General features: G+C 34.7%; 1 protein-coding gene across 1 annotated transcript in view; it reads right to left on the bottom strand.

Moving 5' to 3' along the window:
* Positions 1 to 14373: 14373 nt before the first annotated feature.
* The window catches only part of TARS1 (threonyl-tRNA synthetase 1), a 36243-nt gene continuing 25167 nt past the window's right edge, over positions 14374 to 25449 (bottom strand). The window contains exons 12-19 of the mRNA XM_074279495.1: positions 24750 to 24912; positions 24509 to 24646; positions 24095 to 24172; positions 21415 to 21515; positions 20878 to 20982; positions 19738 to 19810; positions 15735 to 15849; positions 14374 to 15038 (exon numbers count right to left, since the gene is read on the bottom strand). Coding sequence (XP_074135596.1) covers positions 14890 to 15038; positions 15735 to 15849; positions 19738 to 19810; positions 20878 to 20982; positions 21415 to 21515; positions 24095 to 24172; positions 24509 to 24646; positions 24750 to 24912 — 922 coding nt within the window. The 3' untranslated portion in view covers positions 14374 to 14889. The remainder of the gene's footprint in view (positions 15039 to 15734; positions 15850 to 19737; positions 19811 to 20877; positions 20983 to 21414; positions 21516 to 24094; positions 24173 to 24508; positions 24647 to 24749; positions 24913 to 25449) is intronic.

Below are 25449 nucleotides of genomic sequence, written 5' to 3'. Positions count from 1 at the left end.
AAGGATTTTATAAATATAACTAAAAACATTTTTTTACAAGTAATAGAGACCTAAAAAAATGGAGGGAAATTAATTATTCATGTTTAGAACATACCAATATAATAAAAATAACAATAAGACCCAAATTAATTTACTTGTTTAAAGTTATACCAAACTATCAAAGAATTACTTTAAATACTTAAAGATCATAAAAAAAATTCATCTGGAATCAAGAATCTCATAGGAGAAAAAAAAAAGGTATGAAAAGGACCTGGACTTTAAATTATTCTATAAAATAGTAATCATGAAAACTATTTAGTATTATTTAAAACATAGAAAAACCTATCAGTGATATAAATTAGGAATACATTATTCAAAAGACATAATAAACATAATATCATAGTGTTTAATAAATTCAAAATCCACTAGGTACTAGGGTAAATATTCACTATTTGCCAAAATTTTCTGGAAAAAACTAGAAATCAATATGACACAAAGTAGGTATAGATCAGTATCTCATAGCTGGAGGCCAGACCTCTTGTCTCCTGACCTCTATTTTTGCCCCTATAGTCTTTCCATCCCATTATTGCCAAGGAGCTTTGTTTTAGTCCTGACAGACCACCTACCTGCTTCTGGCCTCTTCCTTCCAGAGAATTTTCATGTAATCCTATTGATCCCAAGTGTAGGCCTCCAGTCTCTGTATTTGTCTCAGATCTTTTAACCATGAGGTGGGCCTGCTGAGCCCCTTAGGATACAGTATCATTAGCTATTTAAAAAAGAAAAAGTTTTCTCTAAAGGGAGGGCCTTGAACAGCTAATCAGTCAGGTCCCTAAATGAACCTCTTTGTAGCCACTGATACTGACTAGATGCATCCCTTAATAGTTAGCATATTCCCACCTCCCCAAATTTTCTTCATCCCAGTGATTCAAAACCCCTGACTTCTGAAATACACATTCTGTTCCCCCTTTTCCACCCCCATCTCCCTCAACCTTAACCCCTATAAATGTCTCACCTTAGAATCTCTCATCCCTTCAGCTGCACTGTCTAAAATGCTTGTTCAAAAATCTACAAACATATTGATTGACCTTAGAGCTTTTTTCTTTCACACTATTACAATTTTTATAGATAACCAGATGTCTTTGTAGATAGAACTCTGGATCTGAAGTCAGGAAGACCAAGTAAAAATTATGCCTCAAACATGTATTTTTTTTGGTGACCTGGGACTGGTCACTCTGTCAACCAATCTATCTCAGTTTCTTCCTCTATAAAGTGAGGACAATGATATAGGGTTAAATGGATAAAATGAGATATTTGTGAAGTGCTTTGCAACTTTTAAAGTACTATGCAAATGCTAACTATTATAATAATCTTTGAGGTGCAGTGGATAGAATCTTGGGCTTGGAGTGAGAAAGAATTGAGTTCAAATCCAATCTCAGTCACTTACTAGCTGTGAGACCCCATGCAAATCACTTAACTCAGTTTCTTCTTCTGAAAATGAGCTGAAGAAGAAATGGCAAACACTTTAGTATCTTTGCCAAGAAAACCCCAAAAGGAGTCATGAAGAGTTGGTTCCCCCAAAAAACATAAGAACTACAAAATAATTTTTAGACTTTTACTGAGACTTAGTACCCTCCTAATGCCATTGTATTACTGATCTTTCTTTTCAGTATTGATTGCATTTGAACTCATACTCTCCAACTCACTAGTCTTGGGGGGAAATCTGAGTTGTCCTCATTGACATTTTGTATCTATGTTTCCTTTGTGACAATAATTTAACAACAAATCTTCTTTTCAGGTTCTCATTATTCAAATTTATCACCCAATCCAGGTCCTGTATTAGGGCAGTTAGGTACTGCAGTGTGCTAGTACATCATAGATTGAGATTTGGAGCAGACCTCAGAGGTATTTAGTACAAACTCTTAATTTTAGAGAGAGGAAACTAAAACCCCAGCGGCTTCAGTGCATTGGCCAAGTGGCAGTAGGAGCACTTGCCTATGTTGCCGTTGTTTTCATCTGCTTCACTCCTCTTTCAGCTGCACAATTAACCTGCAAACAGAAGCCCCTTTTGACCTGACCTGCCAATAAAAATATCACCTGACTGTGGGCAGCCTGAAGTCACAGCTCACTGTCTGGTTGTGGTCCCTACATTGACTTGCCTCCTTTTCCTTCCCACTCAAGACATCCTTGTTTTCCCTAGCCTAGCAGTGGTCACCAGCTCTCCTTACTCGAAGCTTCCCAGAAAGAGGTTGGAAGGTGGAGTGGTCAGGGAGTGGTGGGTTAAAAGACTCTAAATGACCCTCAGGTGAATTTTAAGCTAAGATGTGCTGATAAATATTTAACAATTGGCTCTGGTGGAAGGATAGAAAGCTGTATGTATTAACATTTTCTCCATCACCTTAAGTTTAGACAATCACTCAACTAAATAATAAATCAAGCTTTGATTTGTTGCTTTTGCTAATTTCTGAGGTGTGTATACTCACACAGAAAACTTAACAATTGCCAGCCGGAGGAACTGCTTCCAGCACATCCCTGGATATGCATGCTGATTTAATGTGATTTAGACAATCTTGACAGCAGTTCTCTCCAGTCATGGAAGATTTGGAAGAATAAAAGTTAGAAAAAGTAAGAAAGTGTGGTAGTAGTGTGGAACAGAAGTGATGGTGGTGATGGGAGAAAGAGAGAGAGACATTCAGACAGACAGACAGAGACAGAAAGACAGAGAGACAGAGACAGAGACAGAATTATGACTAGTATAAGGTACTGAATGAAATGGGAGGAAAAAGGAATCTTTAAGGATGCAGAAGGGAGGATTCTCCTTCCTAAGAAACATAAAAAGAAGAACACCAGAATACAATGGATCGTGATACTGGGAAGTTTTACTCAAAGGAATTTGGCTAGTTTTCATTAGAAGCCCTCCCCCATCTTTCTAGTGAAGAAGGAAGCTAGGTTACCGGCATAAATGTCTGAATTAGATTACAGTGCTAAAGAGTTCAAAGTTATGAGGTTCCAAACCTAACAAACACCGATTAAAAAAAAAAAATTATCATTTTCCATGACTACACTCCAAATATTGGCCAGATAACTCACAAACTGAGGTTTGTCTTAATTCTAGTCTTAATTCTCAAGCTGGTCCATCTCCTACATCTGCATTCAGTGCCTTTTTCATCCCTCTTTGGTCCTTCTGCTAGATTTTTATTCTATGTATTATCTCCTAGGGACTTACTTGATTTCAGGGCGCTGTTATGTTATAGAATCAAAGGAATATTTTCCTCCCATGTCTCTACATTTTAAGGCCCTCTTAAAGCTGGGAAAGAAATTAATTTCTAAAATATGGAAAGACTTGCATGAATAATGAAGAATAAAAGAAGCAGAACTAAAAGAACATTGCATAAAATAACAGCAATATTGTTCAAAGAATAACCATGAATGACTAAGTTGTTCTGAGCATTATAAATACTCAAATCACTACAAAGAACCTATGAAGGAAGATGCAATCTATCTCCAGAGAAAGAAATGCTAACTAGAAGTCTATATCGTATAGTTGCAAACATACACACAGACTCATGTCTGTGTGTGTGTGTGTGTTTGTGTGTGTGTGTGTGTATTCAGAGCTTCTTAAACTTTTTCCACTTATAACTTCTTTTCACCTGAGAAATTTTTACATGACTTCAAGTATATAGGTTTTTAAAATAGGTATACAAATCATATATTTGCTAATAATAAATCATAATTTTGAGACATTCTCCAATTCAGTTATACAATCCCACATGGGTCATGTCTTCCACAGTTTAAGAAATATTGGTTGGGGCAGCTAGGTGGTGCAGTGGATAGAGCACCAGCTTTGAATTCAGGAGGACCAGAGTTCAAATCTGGTCTCAGACACTTAACACTTCCTAGCTGTGTGACCCTGGGCAAGTCACTTAACCCCAGCCTGGGGGGGGGGGGAGAAGTATTGGTATATGTATATATGTATGCATATGTATGCATACATATGTGTTTATATACATATATGCATGAATGCATGTATATATATATATATATATATATATATATATATATATATATATATATATATATATATATATATATATATATATATATATATATCAAATAATTAGAATATTATGGGGAGGGAGATAGTTTGAAAATTTAAATGTAACCAAAAAAATTAATTTTTTTAAAAAAGGATAAGCCAATACATACAACAAATACATTCTCAAATGAAGTCCAAACCATTTCAAAATGTAGTTTCCATCTGATTTTAATGTGTTGATCATTTGTTTGGAAAAAGAAATATATTTAGTGTGGTTTTTAAGTTAATAAGAGACCTGAAGGGACTCATATACAGTTTAGTATACTTATTTCTATTTGACTTTAATACCACTGTTCTAGAATATTATAATTATCTTCAGTGATAAAAATATAATGAATACCTGATTTTGCAACATTTTAATTTATGTTTAAAGATGATGTTCTATAGGCAAAGACTTCAAAATCCTTCCACTTTCCCATTTTATGTCAGGATCCTTTCTTTCACCTGTTCCCCATGGAACATGGGAACCATAACTATGGTCTCCTTAAACTTGTTAGTTTAAAATAACTAAAATAGTTATTCTTTCCTTTCCTTCAACTTGCCTGGTCCTTGGTGCTCCTTGCTGTAAAATTATCTACTTTTTCAAGATACATCAATATTCTAATTCCCTGAGTACCCTTTTCTTAGTTATAGGCCAATTACAAAGTAGTTTGATAAATATATTCATATAAGCATGTTAATAGGTGATAAGAATTTAATGAGTGCTCTTTCATGAGAGTATTTGCATTTTAAAGGAGCATATTTTAGTTATTATGACACAAGCAGGGTTGAACTTGATGTCCCAGACTTAAGTCAAAATTCCCAGTTCTGCAACTTACTTGGCTAAATTACTTAATATCTCCCCAGTTTGCTTCATCTATAAAATGAAGGGTTAGAATAGAAGACCTGAAGATTCCCTTTCAACTTCCAAACAATGACATTATAAATCCAAAGGAATGAGTCTCTAATAGTGGAATATCAGGCATTATGACAAGGCAGGAAGTAAACTTTTCCAGAATATTCCTCTGCCCCCTTCCCCAAAACTCAGTCTTTTAAAATTCACCATTTCCTTTCCAGTATTTCCCAGAAGGCCAGACCTGCCACTGACTATCTTTGCTACAGCTAATATTTATATTTGATTTTAGCTATTTAATAGCTAATATTTATATCACAAAATTATATACATATATGCATATGTATATATACACATATATATCATATAAAATCATATGTGTATATATGTATAATTACTATATATAAAACACTTTATTTGTATCATCTCATGTGTAAAATACTTTTATACACACATACACACATATATACATATACATATATATATATATGATTTCATCCTCACAACAACCTTGGGAGGTTGGTTCTATTAATATCCCAATTTTATACTTGAAACAACTGGGGCAAACAGAAGGGACTTCCCTAATAAGGGACTTGCTATGTAAATTCCCCTAAGTTTTATTAAGAATAGATTGTAAAACCTAGCATACCAGTGAGCTGTTAGATTGTGATCAAGGAGGAGGCACTTTTTTCTTATCTCCAAGGAGTAGTATCCTGAATAAATACTCCCTGAAGGCATAGGCAGGGATCCCGAGTGTACCATTCTGCATTCACGTGGTTAATGGGAGTAAATTAATATCAATAAACTCTTGTCATTCCTGTGACCCCAACTTCTGATATGGGAGCATTAGTTATGGGTTCTAGTACTCAAGAACTTTTGTCCAAGTAAGAAGATATATGAGCTTAGTGGTGATATACCCTAACTTCCTATCCCAAGCTCTGAGAATCCCCTTGGCTATCCCTGGGTTCTGCTTAAACACTTCTAGCAACTATTTTTCAGTGAGTTGCTCACTCCACTTTAGACAGATCCATTTTCAGACAGTGTGATAAAGTGGAAAGAGCAACACTATGGGTAATTTGAGTTTGAAGTTCTCATTTGCCATTTTCTAACTCTGGGGGACCAGGGACAATCTCTTTTTTTTTTTTTTTTTTTTTTTTTTTAACCTTTCTGACCTCGATTTCCTCATTTGTAATATGAACTTTCAGGTCTCTTCCAAACTCTAAATGTTTTATTGTTTAGGTTCAGTTTTTATTGAGTAATTTAAATGAATCAGAAAACTGGCTCCCTGCAACTACTTCTAATTGGTTCTTGTTCTTTCCCTCATCTCCTACTTCCTATTCCACAGTCTTGATGCAGAAAAAGTCTAATAGTCATTCCAAATGACACTCTTTTGAATACTGGAGGACAGCTATCAGGTTCTCCAGCATGAACTTATTATCCTCTTGCTCAGCCATTCTTGCACCCCAAGTCCCTCCCAGTAGTGTCCACTTACAAGTTCACCCTCCATCTCATCTTGCTCCTGCTGTTGCACTAAAGACTGGAAGATATCCAGTACACAGAAGACAGCTTCCCTTAGTGTTTCTTCATCTCTCACAACCCTTCCAGCATTATTTGTTGTTGGATTGCAAAGCACTTGTAACTTTGACAGATGTATGGTGTTTCTAGAAAGACATGTTATCAATCTTTCAGTCATCACTTAAGCATTAGTGGGAGGGGGGGGGGGCGGGGAGAGACAGAGAGACAGAGAGACACACACACAGAAAGATAGAGACAGAGATAGAAACAGACACAGAGAGAGACAAGCCAGACACAGAGACAGAGATATAGACAGGGACAGAGAGAGAGAGACAGAGCCCGAGAAACAAACAGAGACAGAGAGAGACAAACACAGAAGGAGGGAGAGAGGGAGAGAGAGAAGGAGGGAGGGTGGGAAATTCTTATAACTTTTGAGGTAAATTGAGGATAAAGGAAGTTTTGTCTGAATAATGCTCCCCAAAAAATAAATAAATAAAAGAAATTCTATCGTTCAGTGGGGGTGGGAAAGATATATGGGCAGAGCATCATTCAGCTACTTTCCTTTGAAGTATGCCTAATTGGTGGCAAGGTTATTTTAACTGGTTTTTAGTTAATATGCAATTTAACTATGCCTAGTGAATCCATCTAAGCAGAGTACAAGAGTGTCCTCTGCTGCCTAGAAGTAAAATTGTTTCTTTCCTCTCCTAATTTATACCACATCAGAACAGAAACGTCTATGGCTAACCTCGATTTTAGAGATCAGCTAGTCTGATCTCTTTGCTTTATAAATGAAAAAAACCGATGATTTTAGTGTTAGTAATTGAATGGTAATCAAAAGAATATGGAAGATCTGCTTCCCATCTTTGAACTGGCAACAACTAAAACTATTATGAAGGATTCAAAGACAGCATAAAAGATAGATCATATAGTAACTTTAATGACTTCAAAGTCTCCAAGCTTAGGGAATATACACACACATGCATGTGTCTACCCATGTTTCTACATACATGTGCATTGTATTCTCATGTGTATATACATATATACATACAGTGTGTTTCCCACTGCTACCCTTTCAGGGATCAACTAGAGGAAATTTAATTTCTCCCCCAATATTCAAAAACTTTCAAAACCCTTGGGGACATATATAATTATGACAATGTCAGGAAGAGTCAAGAGACCTCCAACATGTATTAATTGGGTGATGAGATTCTATTTTTCCCCACTGTAAAACAGAGGTAGTTGTTTTCATCAAGGTTGTTGGACCTCAAGTGAAACTTTAAAATTATAAGAAATTTTAAAGTGTTTTGTTTCTATTGTTATTTTTATTATTAGAAACAGCTAATATGTCTCTTCTAAGTCTTCTCAGTTTTTTTCAGCCAAAGCTCTGAATGTTTTCTAGCTGACCAACCTCTTCCTAAAACGTAGAACCCAGAATTGAGTACAGCACTTCACACATGGTCCGTCTGTACCCAGTCCTGGATGCAATCACTTGCTCAATATATTTTGTGAGATCCCAAAAGCCTTTTTAAAACACAGCATTTTGGTGACTCTTATTTGCATTTATAATCCAACCCAAACCACTGAGTTCTTTTTTAGCCAAATTGTTCTTTTAGTCCTACCCTCTACTTTCTTTTATTTATGAAGCTGGATATTTGAATTCAGTATAAAAGTATGAAAGCTTAGATTGATTTTATCTTCTTAGATTTGGCCCATTCTTCTAGTTTTTCAAGATCTCCCTGGATCCTATCATTCAGTTTATTATATCTCCCTCTCAGCTTTGGATCATAAGGAAATTGGAAATGAATGTCACCTATATCTTTTATCCAAGTAATATTTACCAGCAAAGAGCCAAGGGCTCAAAAGTCAAGATGATCTTGATAGTCTGGAAAAATGGTCCAAATGCAAAAAAGATCAGATTTAATAAAAATGTATTTTATAAGATCCTATTTAGGTTAAAAAAAAATTTCAGAAGTAGAGTGCAAAATTAGGGAGATCAGATTGACAGTATTTCCTATGAAAAAGACTTGGATTTTTTTTAACTGACTCCATTAAGATGGATTAATCAGTCTAAAAGACTAATTCAATTGGGCTATATTAGTGGAAATAATGACAAGATGAAAAGAATGAATAAATGAGGGAGAAATGAATAAATAAAAAAATGTACTGTGTGCAAAGTAGAAACAGTTTGTAAGCACTCTCAAGGAGCTTGCAATCTATTGGGGAGGCTACAAAGATGGTGTTTCTGCTGGGTGGTAGTCCTTAGGGTACAATCTATATTCTGTATTGTTAAATCATTTGATAACGGCAAAGGAAAGTAACAGTCCCTTTGTACTTTTCTGATCAGACCAAGTCTGATTTGGTTCTCATCCTTTAAAGAAGGAACCTGAAATATTAGTGAGATCTTGTGATTTCCAAGAGGATATTTAGCCTAAGGAGAAAATGTGGGCACTGGTAACTAAAGAGCTTCCTTCAAACATTTGAACAGATGACAAGCAGAAAGCAGAGGGTGCCACAAATTTAGATTGCTGTATTCTCCTTCAGGGCACTTTTTCTGTATCCCTAGTGCTTATCACAGTGCCTGGATCATTTTAAGTACAGAATATATCTTGTTGACTGATCAACGATTGAGGTTGTAGTTAAGTTTAGTAACAATTAGTGTGCTTAAATTCCTAAGTTTACGTTGATATCTAAAGGCCAAAGTGAAACCTGAAAAACAATTTTAATATTTTTAAAAATCTACAAGAAATCTTAGTAAGTCTCAGCTATGTCCTTGAAATATTTTCTGTGATTGTAAGGAATCTCAATGAATGTCAGCCAGATCCCTTTGTATAACTTTGTATTGAGAACATGAAAATGTGCTTGAAATTATTTGTTAAGATACTGGAAAGCACAGAATTAACTTTACCTTGTGCCTGATTTTAAGATCTTCCTTTTGAGTTTTAGCATGTGTTTAATACCAGAAACCTATCCAATGCCCTGAGCGAAACTAGCTGGCTTAAAGGAGTGACTAAACTGCTCCTTTTGGTGGAAGCCCCCATATTTGGGAAGCTGTTTTGTCCAGGAGTCATATATCACATAATAAACTTAGCAAAGTGCCTTCTTTATAAACCTTTAGTGAGGTAGATACTTCAGAGCTTCACCCAAGAAGAGGACACCTTGCCTGGGATTTTTTTCTCCTCTTTGGGGTGGACTCTGACCAGCTGCATTATTTAGGGCTCCCCTAGCTAGTCTCAAGAGTCAGAAGTTGATGTTTCCTGGATTGTCTGTTATTACTGTGATACAAGCACCTGTTGTTTCTCTATCACGTTTCCTCTTCCCATGTGTCTTGCTTGAATCAAGGTTCTGAACAATAATAAACTTGTACTCAACCCCCTGTGCTTGTTGAATGAAAAGTGCAAACCTACATTAACCCTACAAACCAACTGAATATAATGCTTTATTCTACTTTCAGAGTTATATTAGAAATGTGATTGAGAAGATGATGTTTGAGTCAGTAATGCACTTGAATCATTAATGGTGGTGGTCCGTGATTTTGCTAAAATGACATTATTTCTGAATCTGAAGTCTGACTTGTCCCCCATTATAAGGTCGAGAATGTACTAATCATTCACTCCATCATTTATTCATTTAACAAACCTTACTAAAGCCACCTCAAAATGCAGCCAGTTTGTTTTTAGTCAAGTACAACTCTACATGACCACATAAATTTTGTCCATGAGGTTTCCATGACAAAGTTACTGGATGCTTTACCATTCCCTTCTCCATCATGTCCCCATTTTACAGAAGAGGAACTAAAGCAAATAGGGGTTAAGTGACTTGCTCTGAATCATGCAGATAAGTGTCTGAGGATGTATTTGAATTCAGATCATCTGGACTCCAAGTCTAGTATTCTAAACAACCGGGAACCTTGCTGCTCCCATATTGTACTAAAGACTCAGGAAAAAACAAAGATAAAGACGCATATCAGACTCGAAATCAAAAAGAAAAAAATGTCTCTCCACAATTCTTCTCAAAATTGAGATCTACAGTTTATTAGACTTTCATACAGAGGAGGGCTAGAAGTGACTTCAAAAGCCCTTTAAGTGCAATCTGTCTAATGAATCTTCTATTTCATCTCACTGCCTTAGGCCGTTTTGTAGGAACAATTTAAATGCCAATTAGCTACTTAAGGGAAGAAACCAATAATGAATTTATCTTTGATATGCTTCATACAACTTCTATCTTGACACCTAATGACTACCTGGTGAATGAATAGTAGGTGGTCCTACAGGAGCCTCAGAAGACACTGGTTATTAAGCATAGTTTTTCTTAAGACTTTCTTGATAATTCCCTTTTCCCCATCTCAGATTTGCTTCCTTTCCTTTTTTATCATTATTATTACTTCATGTTTGGCTACCATAAAGCCTACTAGAACTTTTCTCCTGTCCTAGGTGCCTCTTGAACTGGAATATAAACATGATAATTCTTCTCCAAATCCCACCTATATAATGTTTATTCCCCTGACAAAATTTAGACTAATAATATTTCACCCGATTCCCCTCCCCAATAAAATAGCAATCATTTATTATGCAAAGTATTATGTGGTTGGCAGCTAGGGAATGGTAATGGTTCAAGGTAAACTGTCTTGCCCTGGAGGAATTTGTCTATTTGGGAAGACTGTATGTCTGTCTACATGAAAAAATACCACTCAAACATAATATTGTACACACTTAGAGATCATCTAATTCACCTTCCCATTTTAGGTAAGAATCCTCTCATAATGATTCCATAATGATCCTATGAAGAGAAAAAAGGAATAAATGAAAAAAAAAAATCACTTTGTACAAAGTAAACAATCTTAAGCACCTTGAAGGAGCTTGGAGTCTAATGAAGCTATAAAGATGGTGTTTCTGCTGTAAATTAGCTGGTGGTCCTTAGGGTACAGTTTATTTTCATTATTGTTGAATTATTTGATGGTGGCAAAGGAAAGTAACAGTCTCATTATATTTGGTTCTCACCCTTTAAAGAGGGAAACTGAAATGTTAGTGAGATTTTGTGGTTTTCAGGAGGATGAAAGTTCTGGGAGTTGTCATTGACAGAATAGAGGAACCTCAGGATATTTAGCCTAAGGAGAAAATATGGGCACTGGAACAGGAGAGGAATACCTCTGATAGATGGTTTTTATTTAATTTTAGCTTGGGAACACACAACTTTTGTTGGCAATCCATTCCATAAGTATTTCCCTCTTTTTTCTGGTTGAGCTGAAATCTAGCTTCCCTTTCTCCCCCACTCATTGGTCCTAATTAATTTCTGCAATTCAGTTTAATGGGGAGTTCTAAGTGTTCACAAAGTCCTGGGGAGCTAGCACCTGACCTGAGCCTTGAAGAATGGCAAGGCTTTTATAAAAGCTTCTGGAATAACAAAGAGCAGTGGCACATGACTTTCTTCCTTTCTACATTGATAACAATTTAGTTTTTTGAAAACACCATTCCTCAGTTACCAGTTCCCTCAACTAGCCCTCACCCGGTTTCCAACTCTGGCCTAGGGGTCATTGTTTTAGGAACACACTCTATTCTTTTAAAATATGGTACCCAAGACTGAAAATAATATGCCAGTGTAAGTGTGGTGGGATTGTTACATCCCTAAAGTTGGTCAGCAAGGCAGCTAGGTACCGGCCGGGAGTCAGAAAGTCTTCTTGAGTTCAAATGTGCCTATTGTGTAACCTTGCCATGTTTGCCCGTTTGCTCCAGTTTCCTCATCTGTAAGGTGAACTGGAGAAGGAAATAGCAAACCCACTCCAGTATTTTTGCCAAGAAAATCCCAAAAGAGATCACTTAAGTTGGTCACAACTGAAACGACTGAACAATAAAACTGGACAGGAGTCTAAAACTGTATTATTTTAGCAGTCTGTTTTCTCAACTATAAAGGGAGTATTAATAGCATCTAGTGTGGTAATGAAGATCAAATAAGTTATTTGTAAAAGTCCTCAGCACTGTGTCTTGCACATAGCAATTGCTTAAAAGTTTGTTCTTTATTTTAGGTTGGTGGTGAATTAAAAACCTTTGTTTTTTTTTTTGTTTGTTTTGTTTTTTTTTTAAACATGAACTGCTCTTAAGCCAAGTCTCACACTTGCTTAAACACAACTGCTTAAAATTTTTTTTTTAATAATCCAATTCTAGGACTTGACATTAATTTCTGCAAAATCTTTATGGCTATAGTTCTTTTTAACAATTGAAATAATGGAGATAGCAGGATACTGTGGAACAAGTCTCAATCTTCTAATGCCTACAATCTTGGTCAGTCCTGGCCCTTAGTCTTCCCACCTATCAAAGGAGAGGACTAGATTACAGGACACAACATCCCTTCCAACTTTTTGCTAGAAAGCTTGATTCAGATGTTTGTTCCATTACTTATGTTTCCCAGATTTATGTCCTCCAAAAATTTGGTACATGTAACTTCTAAGCAGTTATACAAGTCAGTTAATTTATAAAACAGAATAAAATAGGCCAAAGGACAGAGAATTCGTTCTAGTCTGAGTCAAATTTAGTCATCTCCGTATTTCAACTGCTGATATTTATCTGAGCAGTATAGAAAATAAGCACTGTAGGAATTAAAAGGACAAAAAAGATCACTTTCAATTGGAGTGGCCTGGAAAGGAAGACAGTGCAAACTAGATTGTAATGGACATATGGTAAGACATTTGAGGAACAACAGACATACAAATACACATGAATAAAACATAAGCTTTGTCTTGGGCACAACTAATAGGACCAGTTGGTTGGGACATGATTTATAGAGTAGTAAGAAATGAGAAAGGACAGGTAAGTTAGGGTCAGATTTGAGTGTATTGCTACAAGAAAATTCCTGTATAGGTTATGATTAAAAGAGGATTTTTTGAAAAGATTAAAATACAGCAATGTGTAGGAAGGAAGAGATTAGCAACCTCTTGCCTATTGTGTCAAATCTAAATTCTTCAGCCAGACATTTGAGCACCCAGGAGACTTTTGCTGTAATTATTCTAGGCTCCACCACTACTGACAAACCCATTTGCTGCTCATTATTTATTTTTCTTGTCTTCTTACTTGTTGTAATGATCTTCTTTCATCCTATCAACCCACATCCACAAGTGGTATAGTCTAACCATGCTTTTATTCTGTATTACTTTAGCATAGTATTTTGCTTTAATTTTTGTTATTTTGTAAAGGTATTCAGCTAGATCTGAGGGTACCTTTTGTGTAATAGAAGTTCAAGGAATGCAAGAGTTCCCCCTTCCTTGTTTTCATTCAACATCTTCTATCTGAAGAATTTTTCAAAAACTCCTAAATAGGAACTCAAATATTGACAAAAATCCATTAAATAACTCAAGTAAGTATTACTTTAATTTGAGCAAAGAAGTTTTAGTGTGTGTTTTTTTGGGGTGAATAGGGAGGCAGAGGAATGGATAGTCCAGGTGTAGGATAACCTTGGTGTGTATTCATATCGTCAACTTGTCTAAAATTTCATAGCATTAGAGAGTCTGGGAGAGAGTGAATAAAGCAGGACTTATACCTAGTGTGTATAAAAACTGATGACAACCATATTAGAAAAGAGTTCAATAAATTATGAAAAAGAAAAACCTTTTGAAATTAGGTTTAGTCTATGGTTCAAGGAAAAATATGGTAAGGCAATACTGACTAAACTATTAGGGGAAAAAAAAGTCAAAATAACTATATAATTTGAAAATACAAAAGACTAGGTTAAAACTGATGTCTCATTGTGGTGTGTGTGTGTGTGTGTGTGTGTGTGTGTGTGTGTGTGTGTGTGTGTGTACACATGCAATTAAAGAACCTACCTCTGGCTAAGGCTTAGGATGTTTAAAAGTTGTCAATGTTAATTATAAATTTTAGTAAATTCTTAGAAGATTTTTTTAAAATAAATAAATAATGAGAATTTAGTTCTTATTCCTTATGCTTGTTTGCTTCACCACAGTAACAAATTTATTTTAAAACAATACATTTTAATATTGAATGAAATCATTTATACATGTTTGCCTGATGTTATTGTAAAAGGACTTTGCATTTGATGACACATATCAAACTTTTCATTATTTCTTTAACCTTCTACCACTAATCTACATAGTTTTCAAATATCAATTTAAGTAGAAAAATTAAATTTATTGTTTATTATGACTAATCATGTCTTACATAATACTTCCCACTTTAAAACATTCTTCATCTTATTTTCAGTGATCAGATACTTAGGAAATCTAAGCAGTTTTCAGATTTTCTGTTTTATTAATCAAATGTTTCAAGTATATTTATTCAGTGTCTAAAAATGGCAAAAACAGAGATTAAAAGTCTGAGCAGGCAGTGCAAAGAAAGATATTCCTCTATAGCCAGTAAAAACTGAGGTTATACAACCTGTAAAAATTTAATGTTATTTAGAAAAACACAAAAACCTGCTGGGGTTTTTTCACTGAACCAATCATGGGGGCCAGGCTAAGAAATCTTTGTTAAAATTCTTCTTCAGCTTGCTTGCTTCGAGACTGCTTTAGCTGCTGTAACCTCTCAATTGTTTCGGAGACTGTCCGTTCTCCATGTACCTTGTTATCTCTTGTACGGATATTCACGGTCCCACTAGTTTTTTCTTTTTCACCAACAACTAAAATACATAAAACATCTTCATTAGATAGACTAGACCAAGAACAAATTTGAAAGGATATTTAGAAGAGCCATAACTTCCTTAAAGGGAAATTAAAGATTATCCAGTTATGGACATTTATACCTTACTGGCTTACCCAGGATAGATGGATCAACTATTACATGAATTTTTACATTCAATCTCTGTACATTTTACTGGCTCTATCACAAAGATATGGGACCTTGGACAAATCATTTCCCCTTGTAACAGTTCTCTCATACATAAAAAGAGAAAAATATAATGCATGCATTATCACTGATAGAATTAACTGTGGGGGGAAAAAAAAAAGCATTTTATAACAAAGTATCTTGCAAATGTGAACAATTGTATGTAATTAAAACTTCTACTGCTCACTGAGCTTTGCCCTCTCAAGAATGATAGATAATACAAGAGAAATATTCTGTGTTAACTGAGAAATATAAGGAGTGAAAGGATATAAAAATTTAAACTTTTAGATATCTTTCTATACATCAAAAGACTTCATTATATCATGTGTATTACAGAAATCTGTAGCAAAACTTTAAGGCTCCCCAAACCAGCTGATTTAAAATGAACAAGTTTTTCTAGCAGCTCACCCAACCCTCTTCTGGTGTACAGCCTCAGTCCAGCCCAGTTTTAAGGCACTAGAGATAGCCCTTACATTTTTTTCATTTTTACCTAGAATGAAGTTATACTGTGCTAGCTGTGCATTTCTGATCTTCTTGTTCAATGTACAGCCTGGATCCAAATCAATGTCAGTCATTAATTTAGCATCATGGAACTGTTGTTGTACCTAATAAGACAAAATAAATCGTTATAGATTTTACATTCAAACCATATTTTGATTTATGACTTTATAATCCATTGGTGGCCCTTAACTCCCTTAACTTGAATCTTCAAGAGGGTATTGTTGAAAATAATACTAAGATATTTAAAGGACACACTTAAATTTTGCATTAAAACAATATTAAAGACTATGTGAATAATAACTCAAGATATTTTACTCTATAAATACTCTATAAGCAGTCATTAAATTAACCGATCACTTTATGAGATTCAAAGTACAATTTTTTTGTATTTGTATCACTGATTACAAATAGCTTCCATTTGGTATTTATGAAATGATTCTAATCCTTTATATAGGGTTGCTTTCTCTATTGAATACCTTCTGAATGTAGTCAGCAGTAACTATTCATAGTCAACTTTCTATGGGCATTTTTTTTTTGTTTATTTTATTGTTTTACAAAAAGCAAAAATGCAGAGTATGGACAATTGAAAGATGGCAACAGATTCTATGTTAAATCAGGTGAAGGAACATCATCTAATTGATTAACAAAATTTTCCCAGCAGCAAGTTACTGCTTTCAAAGCTGCCTCTCAATGCAATTATTTCCTTTATACGAATATATACAATGATATAACTAAAGAGATTACTAAGAGGAATTTAAATGAACTTGAAGAACATATTCTAAATTACTATGTTTAAAGAAACATTTACAGTTCTTTTCATTACAAACACAAACTTTTCCTTTGAAAACAAGCATTAAATGAACAGCTGCTATTGTTATAAGTTTAGTGAAATGAATTTCAAATACAATTTTAAAGAAATTTTTAAGCTTGTAAGCTAATGTATTAAAGAATAGAAGTCATCATTCTCAAACGCACTTTCTAGTAGGTCTTTTAACGCCATCACTTGTCCTTGCCATTGGCATACCAGTTTAACCATACTAATTTACCTTTATTCCCAACAAAAAAATATCAACCAGGTTTTTGATAAGTTTTTTTTTCTTAATTGTACAATAAATTAATACACTTGGCTAGCACAAATATTTCTACCTTTACAACAAGTGAAATCCTACTGTTACTTTGAAGGAAGCACTATTTTACAATGTCATGCTAAGTTATGCTTTGGGAAACTTCTGGGTCATATGACCAACAAGATGAAGGATTGACCATTTTCTCTGGTTATCATGGCCTCTAAAATGTCTTCAAAAAGGAATTGTGCACATGAGATAAAGCAGTTCAGCCAATTCCCTGGTCTAAGACACTAAGAATGGGTAAAATCTGGTTAAAAAAAAAAAAAAAAAAGGTAAAATCTGATGAACTAACAGCAGAGAAGGCAAATTCTTAACACTCAAAACACTCAGCACTCTGTTCCCTATTGTCTTACAGAATTACAATATTATATTACAGAACCCAATTATTTCATTGCAGAAACCCATCTAGGATAATATAATACTTATATAACAGCACTCACTGATTATCCTTTCCACCTTTGATAGCAACTTGGGAAATCTAAAAAACAAAAATCTGCTCTAGCTGTGACTTCCTCTGGAAAAGAACAAAAGTATACCGTATACCATCAGTTCTGACCAGAAGCTAAGAGCCTAGCAGGGATCAGATCTGTCTTCCAGAAATCACAGAATACAGAAAGTGAGGCTGGTGAAATGTGAATTACCCAGCATGGGATGAGCTAGAGATGGCTTTGAGACCCACTCCATAGGGAAGACACAATCAAAAAGAAAGGTATTAGAAAGTAAATAAAAGAAATACTAGGGAAAAGACCAAAATTAATAAAGCTCAAAGGAGAAAGTTCAATTAAAGACCATAAACATAAGCATATCAATCAACAGGAAAGATAATAATTAACAAAAAAGGTAGATGGCCTCTAGATCAGCTAAATGAGTCTAGACATCCATGAACAAATAATGGAAGATAAGACAGTCAATGAAGCAGAAAACATTAGATTCTCGGAACAAAGAACCACTAGTGAAATGTACTAATTTGAGAGAAACAAGAATTATGAAAGCATAATTAATGATCTGCATGGTTGAAATAATTGGTAGAAAAGAAAAACTTGAATCCATTGTGACAAATTTTACTATTAAAACAAACAAACAAAAACTGGGAATGCGATTACACAAAAGTGAAGGACTATGTAGGAGAAAAGAAGCTAAAAGTCCTGCTTGACATGAAAAGAAAATATGATTTCCACAATAGCAGAATATATGATGTTGAAGACAATGTAGAGAAACAATTTATATTATAAATCTCCAAGAACACAAATAAAAGTCTGAATATCATAATCTAAGAAACACTATTAAAAAACTGCCTAGAATTTCTGAATACAGAAAACAAAGCGTCAAAAGAATCCACAGATTTGCCTCTAGGAAAAAACAATAAATAAAACCTCTACGAAACAAATTCTAAGATAACTAGTGGTTAAATTTAATCGTTCCAATGAGTAATGCTTCAGTGAGATGTTCTTTCTTAAAAAACAATAACTTCAAAGTAAGAGAAATGTTGACTTTTTCAAAGATCAAGTTCACATGGGGATTAATTTATTTATGACATGCTAGTCAAAAACAATCAAGCTCAAAATTTTGATCTGTAATACACAAAAGTTAATAATTGGTTATACACTGTACCAGCAGTATCCAAATTAAAAAAGCCCTTCACATGCGAGTACAATGCAGAGAAATATCCAAATCATTGTTCTTTCTTTCCAAGGGTCATCTAAGATTCTCCATTTCAGAATATATGAGGAGAGACTGACCTGGAAAAGTGGTGATGCTCTCTTCTAGGCAAATACAGACATTTTAAAGATTCCTGGTACCCAGAAGTATCTATCCTGTACTTTGAACAATACTTGCCCCCTACATGTTACACAAAGGAAGCAAATGGAGAATATGTATTGTACAGAACAGTCACTCAATAAGTACTTACCAAATTGAATTAATACACAGTTGAAACTTGGAACCTTATCTTCATTACCAAACTATTACAACTAATAATGATAATCTATTAAAGCCCTACTTCAAAGGCTAGTTGTATCCAAAAACCTTGAAATGTGGCCCTCAGTTTTTGAAGGATGAGGTTTGGGGATAAAAGTTTTAATAGGTCCTACATCAAGTTGGAAAGATGTCTAGGCCGAGGTTTGACTAGATGTCTTCCATCTGGGAACCAATCTCTCACAAGAATGGAGAAGATCATTACAAGACTGACCATCAGTTTTCAGTTATTTTATTCAGTTCTAGTGAACTTCAGTTCTGCTTCCAAATGCCTGACATACATCCATTCATAAAATGTACCCTTCCAATTATACATGCCAATAAAAGGACATTTGATAAAATTTAGCTATCTACCCTGGTGTTAAAGAATCCAATTCATAATAGGTATTGTTTTAAACCAACAGGCTAAAAAAACTTATTTTTCAATTTAAATGAATTTTAAAATCCTCACACTTCATAAAAGGGTGATGAGAAAAGTCAAAAATTTCAGATGAAATTACTACAAGGGACAAAGCGTCAGGTACCCAAACTAACACTTGCCATATGCAACTGAAGGACAACAGCTGAATGAAACATAAATTTGCGAAATGCTTTCCTAATTTTTTTTCTACTAGGTTTTCAAAAGGCTCAAGGACATTTTAAAGAAAAATAAAGATATTTTAAACATAGCAATCTGTTAAAATCTACAGCTGTGTAAATCTTGCTTCTGATCATGCAGTAATTATCTTCCTCAAAGTTAAAAAAATGAATATAATTTACCAGGCATACCTATGACAGCGAGAATCACATTTCTCTTTGAAATAAGCAACCTGAGAGAAAAAAAAACTAGTTTGCAAAAGCCTAAAAAGAATGTTAGCAATAAAGTTTAAGCTCCCAAACTTTATGGATCACCTTTTGGGCATATGCATCACATGTTGGTCCCACTGGTACCACCATTACTTGCCGAGGAGACAGCCAAAAAGGCCTATGGAAGAAAATGAAAATGTTAGGCACACTAGTTACTAGTAACAAAGGTAAAATTCTTATATCTGTTCTTAATAATATCTGAATAGAATTCTATTCACAATGATGATGAAGTTTCAAAAAGTGATTTGAAATAAACTATCATTCACTGACATTTTAACTGAAATGAAATAAAAAGATCATGGATCCAAAAGCTCAATTAAACTATGCTCTCTTCCTAGCCTAACAAAAAGAAAAGACAAAAGATATTCCTTTGGCTATTTTACATATTCAGATAGAAATCATAGAGAGGAAGAAGGCCTTGGAATCACTAAGACCTAGCTTCAAGCCCCTTCTCTGACACATGCTGATTATATATCCCTGGGCAAATCCAGTAACCTCTTGATCCTCTAGGCCCTAGCTTCTTCAATTATGGTTTGTGATTCCATATGGAGTCTTGTAAGTGAATATGGGGGAGAGAGGGGTCATAAAATTATGATTTATTATCTGTAAATGTTTGATTTATAGGTCTGTTTTATATGCCTATATACCTGGGGTCACATAAAAATTTGTTGGGCAAAAAAGGGTGACAAGTAGAAAAAATTTAAGAAGTCCTGGTCGAGGTAATTCTCTTTTGTTACTGAGAATGTGCTGATTTGCATTAGTAAAGGAAATTTCTTCCCCAGGAAGTTCCCTATACCAAAATGAAATCACATATTCACTTGGCAATACTATCTAGATACTACCATTTCCCCCTTTGCCATCTTCATTCATCAAATGGCTAACACATGAACAATCCCATGCACAAGTTTTGTCTTTGTGTTCCTAAGCCAGGGATACAAAGATAAAATTAAAATATTCTACCCTCAGAAAGCTTACATTCTTCATTTTTATTGCTATCCTTTATTTGTATCTCACCTCCATTTCTCAATATGTTCATTTACCACCCCTACCCAGAGGGTCATCCCTTATAACAAAAAGAGGAAAAAACGAAACAAGCAACAGTTTAGCAAAACCAATAAACACATTAACCAAGTCTAACAATTTGTATAGGCATTACGTTTTTAAAAGAACGTGCTTTTGCCTTACCATTTGCCTCCATAGTTTTCAGTTAGAATAGCAATCATTCTTTCCACAGATCCTAAAATGGCTCTATGAATAATTACTGGCCTTTTTTTATCATCACCATCATGACTATAAAGAAAAGACAACATATTTTTGCTTATTCCAGAGTAAATATTTAGCTTTAAACATGTCTTATTCTTTGACGTAGGCTCTCCCTCCACTGGCATGGATCACAACCCCTATGTAATCTGGTAGACAGCTGTTGAGAATTGCTATAGCTAAAAAAAGGTCATACTTTTTCATCAACCCAATAGTATGAATCTCCACATTTAACCAGACAAATCCTAGGACAACAGACAGAGTGCAAAATGGGGCCCAAACCCAAAATCTTTCTAGCTTGGTTAGTCCCAGAGTTAATTTTCATTTACATCAGTTTCCAAAAAGTAGATGAGTTACATCTATGATACTATAAAGCCTCAGAGGAGCACTTTCTTGGAGGAACCTTTAAATATTCCTTTTTAATTAAAGACTCACCTGGAAAAAATGTAGATGTGCACTCACCTTACATAAGTAAGATTAAATCTAATTGGCAGTTGAAAATCTAGTTGAATTGTTGCACACTGATGATATCGACCAATAGCATCTTTAATTTGAATGTCAATCTAAGAAAGATCAAATTCACTGAAATAATCTCTATAGTAATAAAGAATGGTAAAGTGAAATTTCATTGTCAATATCTTCTTTAATCAAAATTGAGTAATAATTAAATGTATATTACATACAAATAACCAATTAAAATAAGCTAAGTGCAAGAATGATAATACAAACAATATTAGCTAACATTTAAAAAGTGCAATTTATATAAATGGTCTCATCTGAGATTGCTAACAGTTTGCAAGTTTTACATGAATTATTACTGAGGAAAGTGACATTCTAAGAGTTTAAAGTGATTCAGGCAAGGTCACACAGTAATTAGATGTGTCGGAGGCTCAATGTGAACAGATTTTCTTCATACATTGCCTGTCTGATACAATTGAAAGGCTATGAATGTTCAGAAAGAGAGAAATCATTTGTCGCCTGTGTACACACCTCAGGTAGGGAGAATGAAGGGAATCTGAAGAGAGGGATAATAGAGGTAGTTTTACTGAGGAAGTGCTATTTGAAAATGAACTTCGAGGCTGGACATGATTTTAGAATGATGAATAACTGGGTGTGGATGAAATATAAAAAAGTAAGTGTGAAGAATGGGGAAAGATAATCTATACCAAAGTACACTGAATGTCAACAGTCTGGACCATAGGCTAAGAGTTTAAATTCCACACCAGAAGGCATAAGGAGGGAATGTGAACAGTCATCAGTATCAGGAATGACAGTTGTCCCAGGTAGAGATAGAGCACAAATAACTGGTTAGTCAGTCAATCTGCATTAAGTACCTAATGTCAAGCACAATTCTGCAGTGGGGATAGAAAGCCTAATGAAAGAAACTATAAACAACCACACACTAACAGGAGAGAACTTTAGAAAGAAACATCAAGGAGGTTTCTTGCAGCGTGTAAGACTTTGGCTTATATATAAAGGAAACCAGAGGAAGTCAGAAATGAGAAGGAAGAATGTCTTGTGCAAGTAACAGAAAGGAGGTATCACAATAATGAAGAGAGAACAACAGCCTGAATTAGAGTACTAGCAGTAGGAATGGAAGAAGGACAGGACAGTATCTTCAATATAAGAGATGAAGGAAGAGGAATCCAAAAAAAAAAAAAAAAATTGAAATTTTGAAAATAGGTGATTGAGATCATAGTATGTCATTCACAGGATGCACATTAAAGTAGTGCCTATTATGTACAAGAAACAAATCAGAGCCATGTCATTTGATCTCTCTGTAAAATGAGGGCACTGAGGTAAGGGATTGCTGAGATCCATTAATTTAACCGAATTATCAAGAACAAGTTTGGAGAGAAAAAGAAGAGATGTTTGTCTTGGATATGTTAAACTTCAAGATACAGGCAGAGAGAATAGATAGGGAGAGATGTGTATTAGGTAACTGAAAATTCAAATATGGAGAAGTTGAGGACTAAAGACATGGACTTGGAAGTAAATACCAGGGAGAGGCACTTGAAGTCATGGGAACAAATAAAAGTGGATATTTGGGGGAGAGAGGGAGGGAGGGAAGGAAGGGAGGGAGGGAAAGAAGGGGGGAGGGAGAGAGAGATATTTATGGCATTAGATAGGAAAGGGAGGAAAAGGAGCCAGAATTAGAATCAGAAAACCAAGTTTCAGAAGGGAAAGCAGAGTGGGTAGGGCCAGGTGTCAAATATTCCAAAGTCTGGAACTTCCAGAGTGACTGAAAAAAAAGACCATTGGATTTGGTGCTTAATTGGCATGATTCTTTACAACCTGACCCCAGCTTCAGGGCTGGTGCTCTATCCACTGCGCCACTTAGCTGCCCCTCTAGTACTTTTTAATGTAGCCAAATTGGCCTTAGCAGTGTTCCTCCACCTTGCATCTCTACACCTTTGCCACCCTCCATGCTTGAGATGTCTTTTCTCTTTACCTCAACCTCATAGAATGCCTTTCTTCAGTCAAGACAAAGCTCAAGCATCATCTTCTACATGAAGGTATTATTTCCTTTCCTGATCCCAACAACTAGTGCCTCCCCAATATGTTATGCAAGATAGAGTTCTTTACTGATCTTTAATATGGAGCCATAAAAATTAACTTTTACCTAAAGAAAATATATCAGATCAAATGATAAAGGTTGAATGATATTGCCTCTTTAATAGAAACATTTTGGTACCAAAGGATATAGGGTAATAACTTATATGTGACTAGCTGGATAGTTAAAAGAGAAAGCTAAAAAGAAATTTAAATTCAGTCCTGGAGGAAGAAGAGAAACACTATCCATTGGTTGTCCCTCATTCTCTGTATGAAAAGCTCACATCCTTCTATTCCTGATGACACAACTATTTATTATTTTTCTATATGTAATATATTTTAGAAATATTTCACTAGGAAAAATTGAAACAAAGTCTTAGTGGTATAAGAGAAAAATACTTCAAAAGTGACAATGGGATACAGATTATGCTCACTGCCTCTTACTAATCCTGTTATGAAAAACTGAAGGGGAATTTCATTGAATAAAATTATCAAGAATGTTATTTCATCAGAGAAAAGCCAAGATTTTCTGAGACTTTCAATTATCCCTTCCCTGTATCTACATTAATTAATATTTTGGGGTACTAACCTTTGGTCCGTAGAATGCTCCATCCCCAGGGTTTAACTCCCACTTCTCACCAAATTCATTAAGGCTACTTTCAAGTTGCTAAAGATAACAAAACAGATTAAAATAGAAATATGAATCACTGCCTTCAATTCTAGTTTAGAACTTAAGATAATATTTCCTATCCCTTCATATACTACCTTTCCCAGTAAATACAACTTGATTATTATTCTAAAACCAATCTTTTCTTTAAACAAAAAAAAAATCAATTAATCAGGCAGAAATGATAACTTAATTCTCTGCAATGTGTGGATTATCAATGACAACATCAACACCCTCACCAGCCTCTTGCTTAAGCTCATTTAAAGAAACCTGTATTTCGTAAAATATTCTCAGATTCAATTCAATTCCAATAAATTTTCAATAAAATGAAAATACCTTTTCAGCTTGATTCCATATTTCAATATCTCCAAGGAATTTTTCTGGGCGAGTTGAAAGGTTTAATTTAAAGGAAAATCCAAACACATCATACACTGCACGCAAGAAGTCCAAACAATTTTTTATCTCCTCTTCAATCTTTGTTTTGTTTAGAAAAAAAAAAAAAATGAAAACTGTTGATTAATTGTTATTACTTGTATTCTGGCATTTTAAATTTGACTTAACAGGATCTAATTAGTACCTGCTCCATGGTACAGAATATGTGAGCATCATCTTGCTGGAATCTCCGTACTCTTGTGAGCCCTGTGAGAGCTCCTGACAATTCATTCCGATGAAGTACCCCAAAGTCAGCTATTCGCAGAGGTAACTCCCTCCAAGATCTGGGCCGGTGATCAAACATAAGACTGGAAATAAAAGGAAAGTTATGAGAATACACTGATATATATCTAAGTCTCCAAAACAGCCAATTAGTTTAATGACATTGGCAAAATGTTACAACAGTAGTTCTCAAAATTTTTTGGTTTCAGGATCTCTTTAACACTTAAAAATTGAAGAACTTGCCCTCTTTCCCCAGTCTCAGACAACTTTTCTTAATAAGGTTGTATCTTATCCATATTTACCATAGTAGTATGAAAACAGTTTTGACCTCATGATCCCCCTTGAAGGGTTATGAAGGTCCTCTACAAGTCCCCAGATCACACTCTTGAGAACCACTAATTATAGTAAAATAGATTCCCACAGAAAACTAACAGAAAATCTTATTTCAAATTAGAAGTAGTAACATCTCTCAAATTTTGGGTTTCTGAGTTTATTCATAAATAGATTATTATGAAGCAATTTAAGGGCCTTATATAAATAAAACTAGAGAATACATTATGAAACAATCAGCTCTAGACAATGAGCCATTTCTTTGCAGAAGTTTGAGAAGGCTAAGATAGCCC

This window comes from Sminthopsis crassicaudata, chromosome 1, assembly GCF_048593235.1.
Source record: "Sminthopsis crassicaudata isolate SCR6 chromosome 1, ASM4859323v1, whole genome shotgun sequence".
Lineage (NCBI taxonomy): Eukaryota > Metazoa > Chordata > Mammalia > Dasyuromorphia > Dasyuridae > Sminthopsis > Sminthopsis crassicaudata.
The sequence above is the reverse complement of the archived record's forward strand: the minus strand, read 5'-3'. Positions and strand labels throughout refer to the sequence as shown.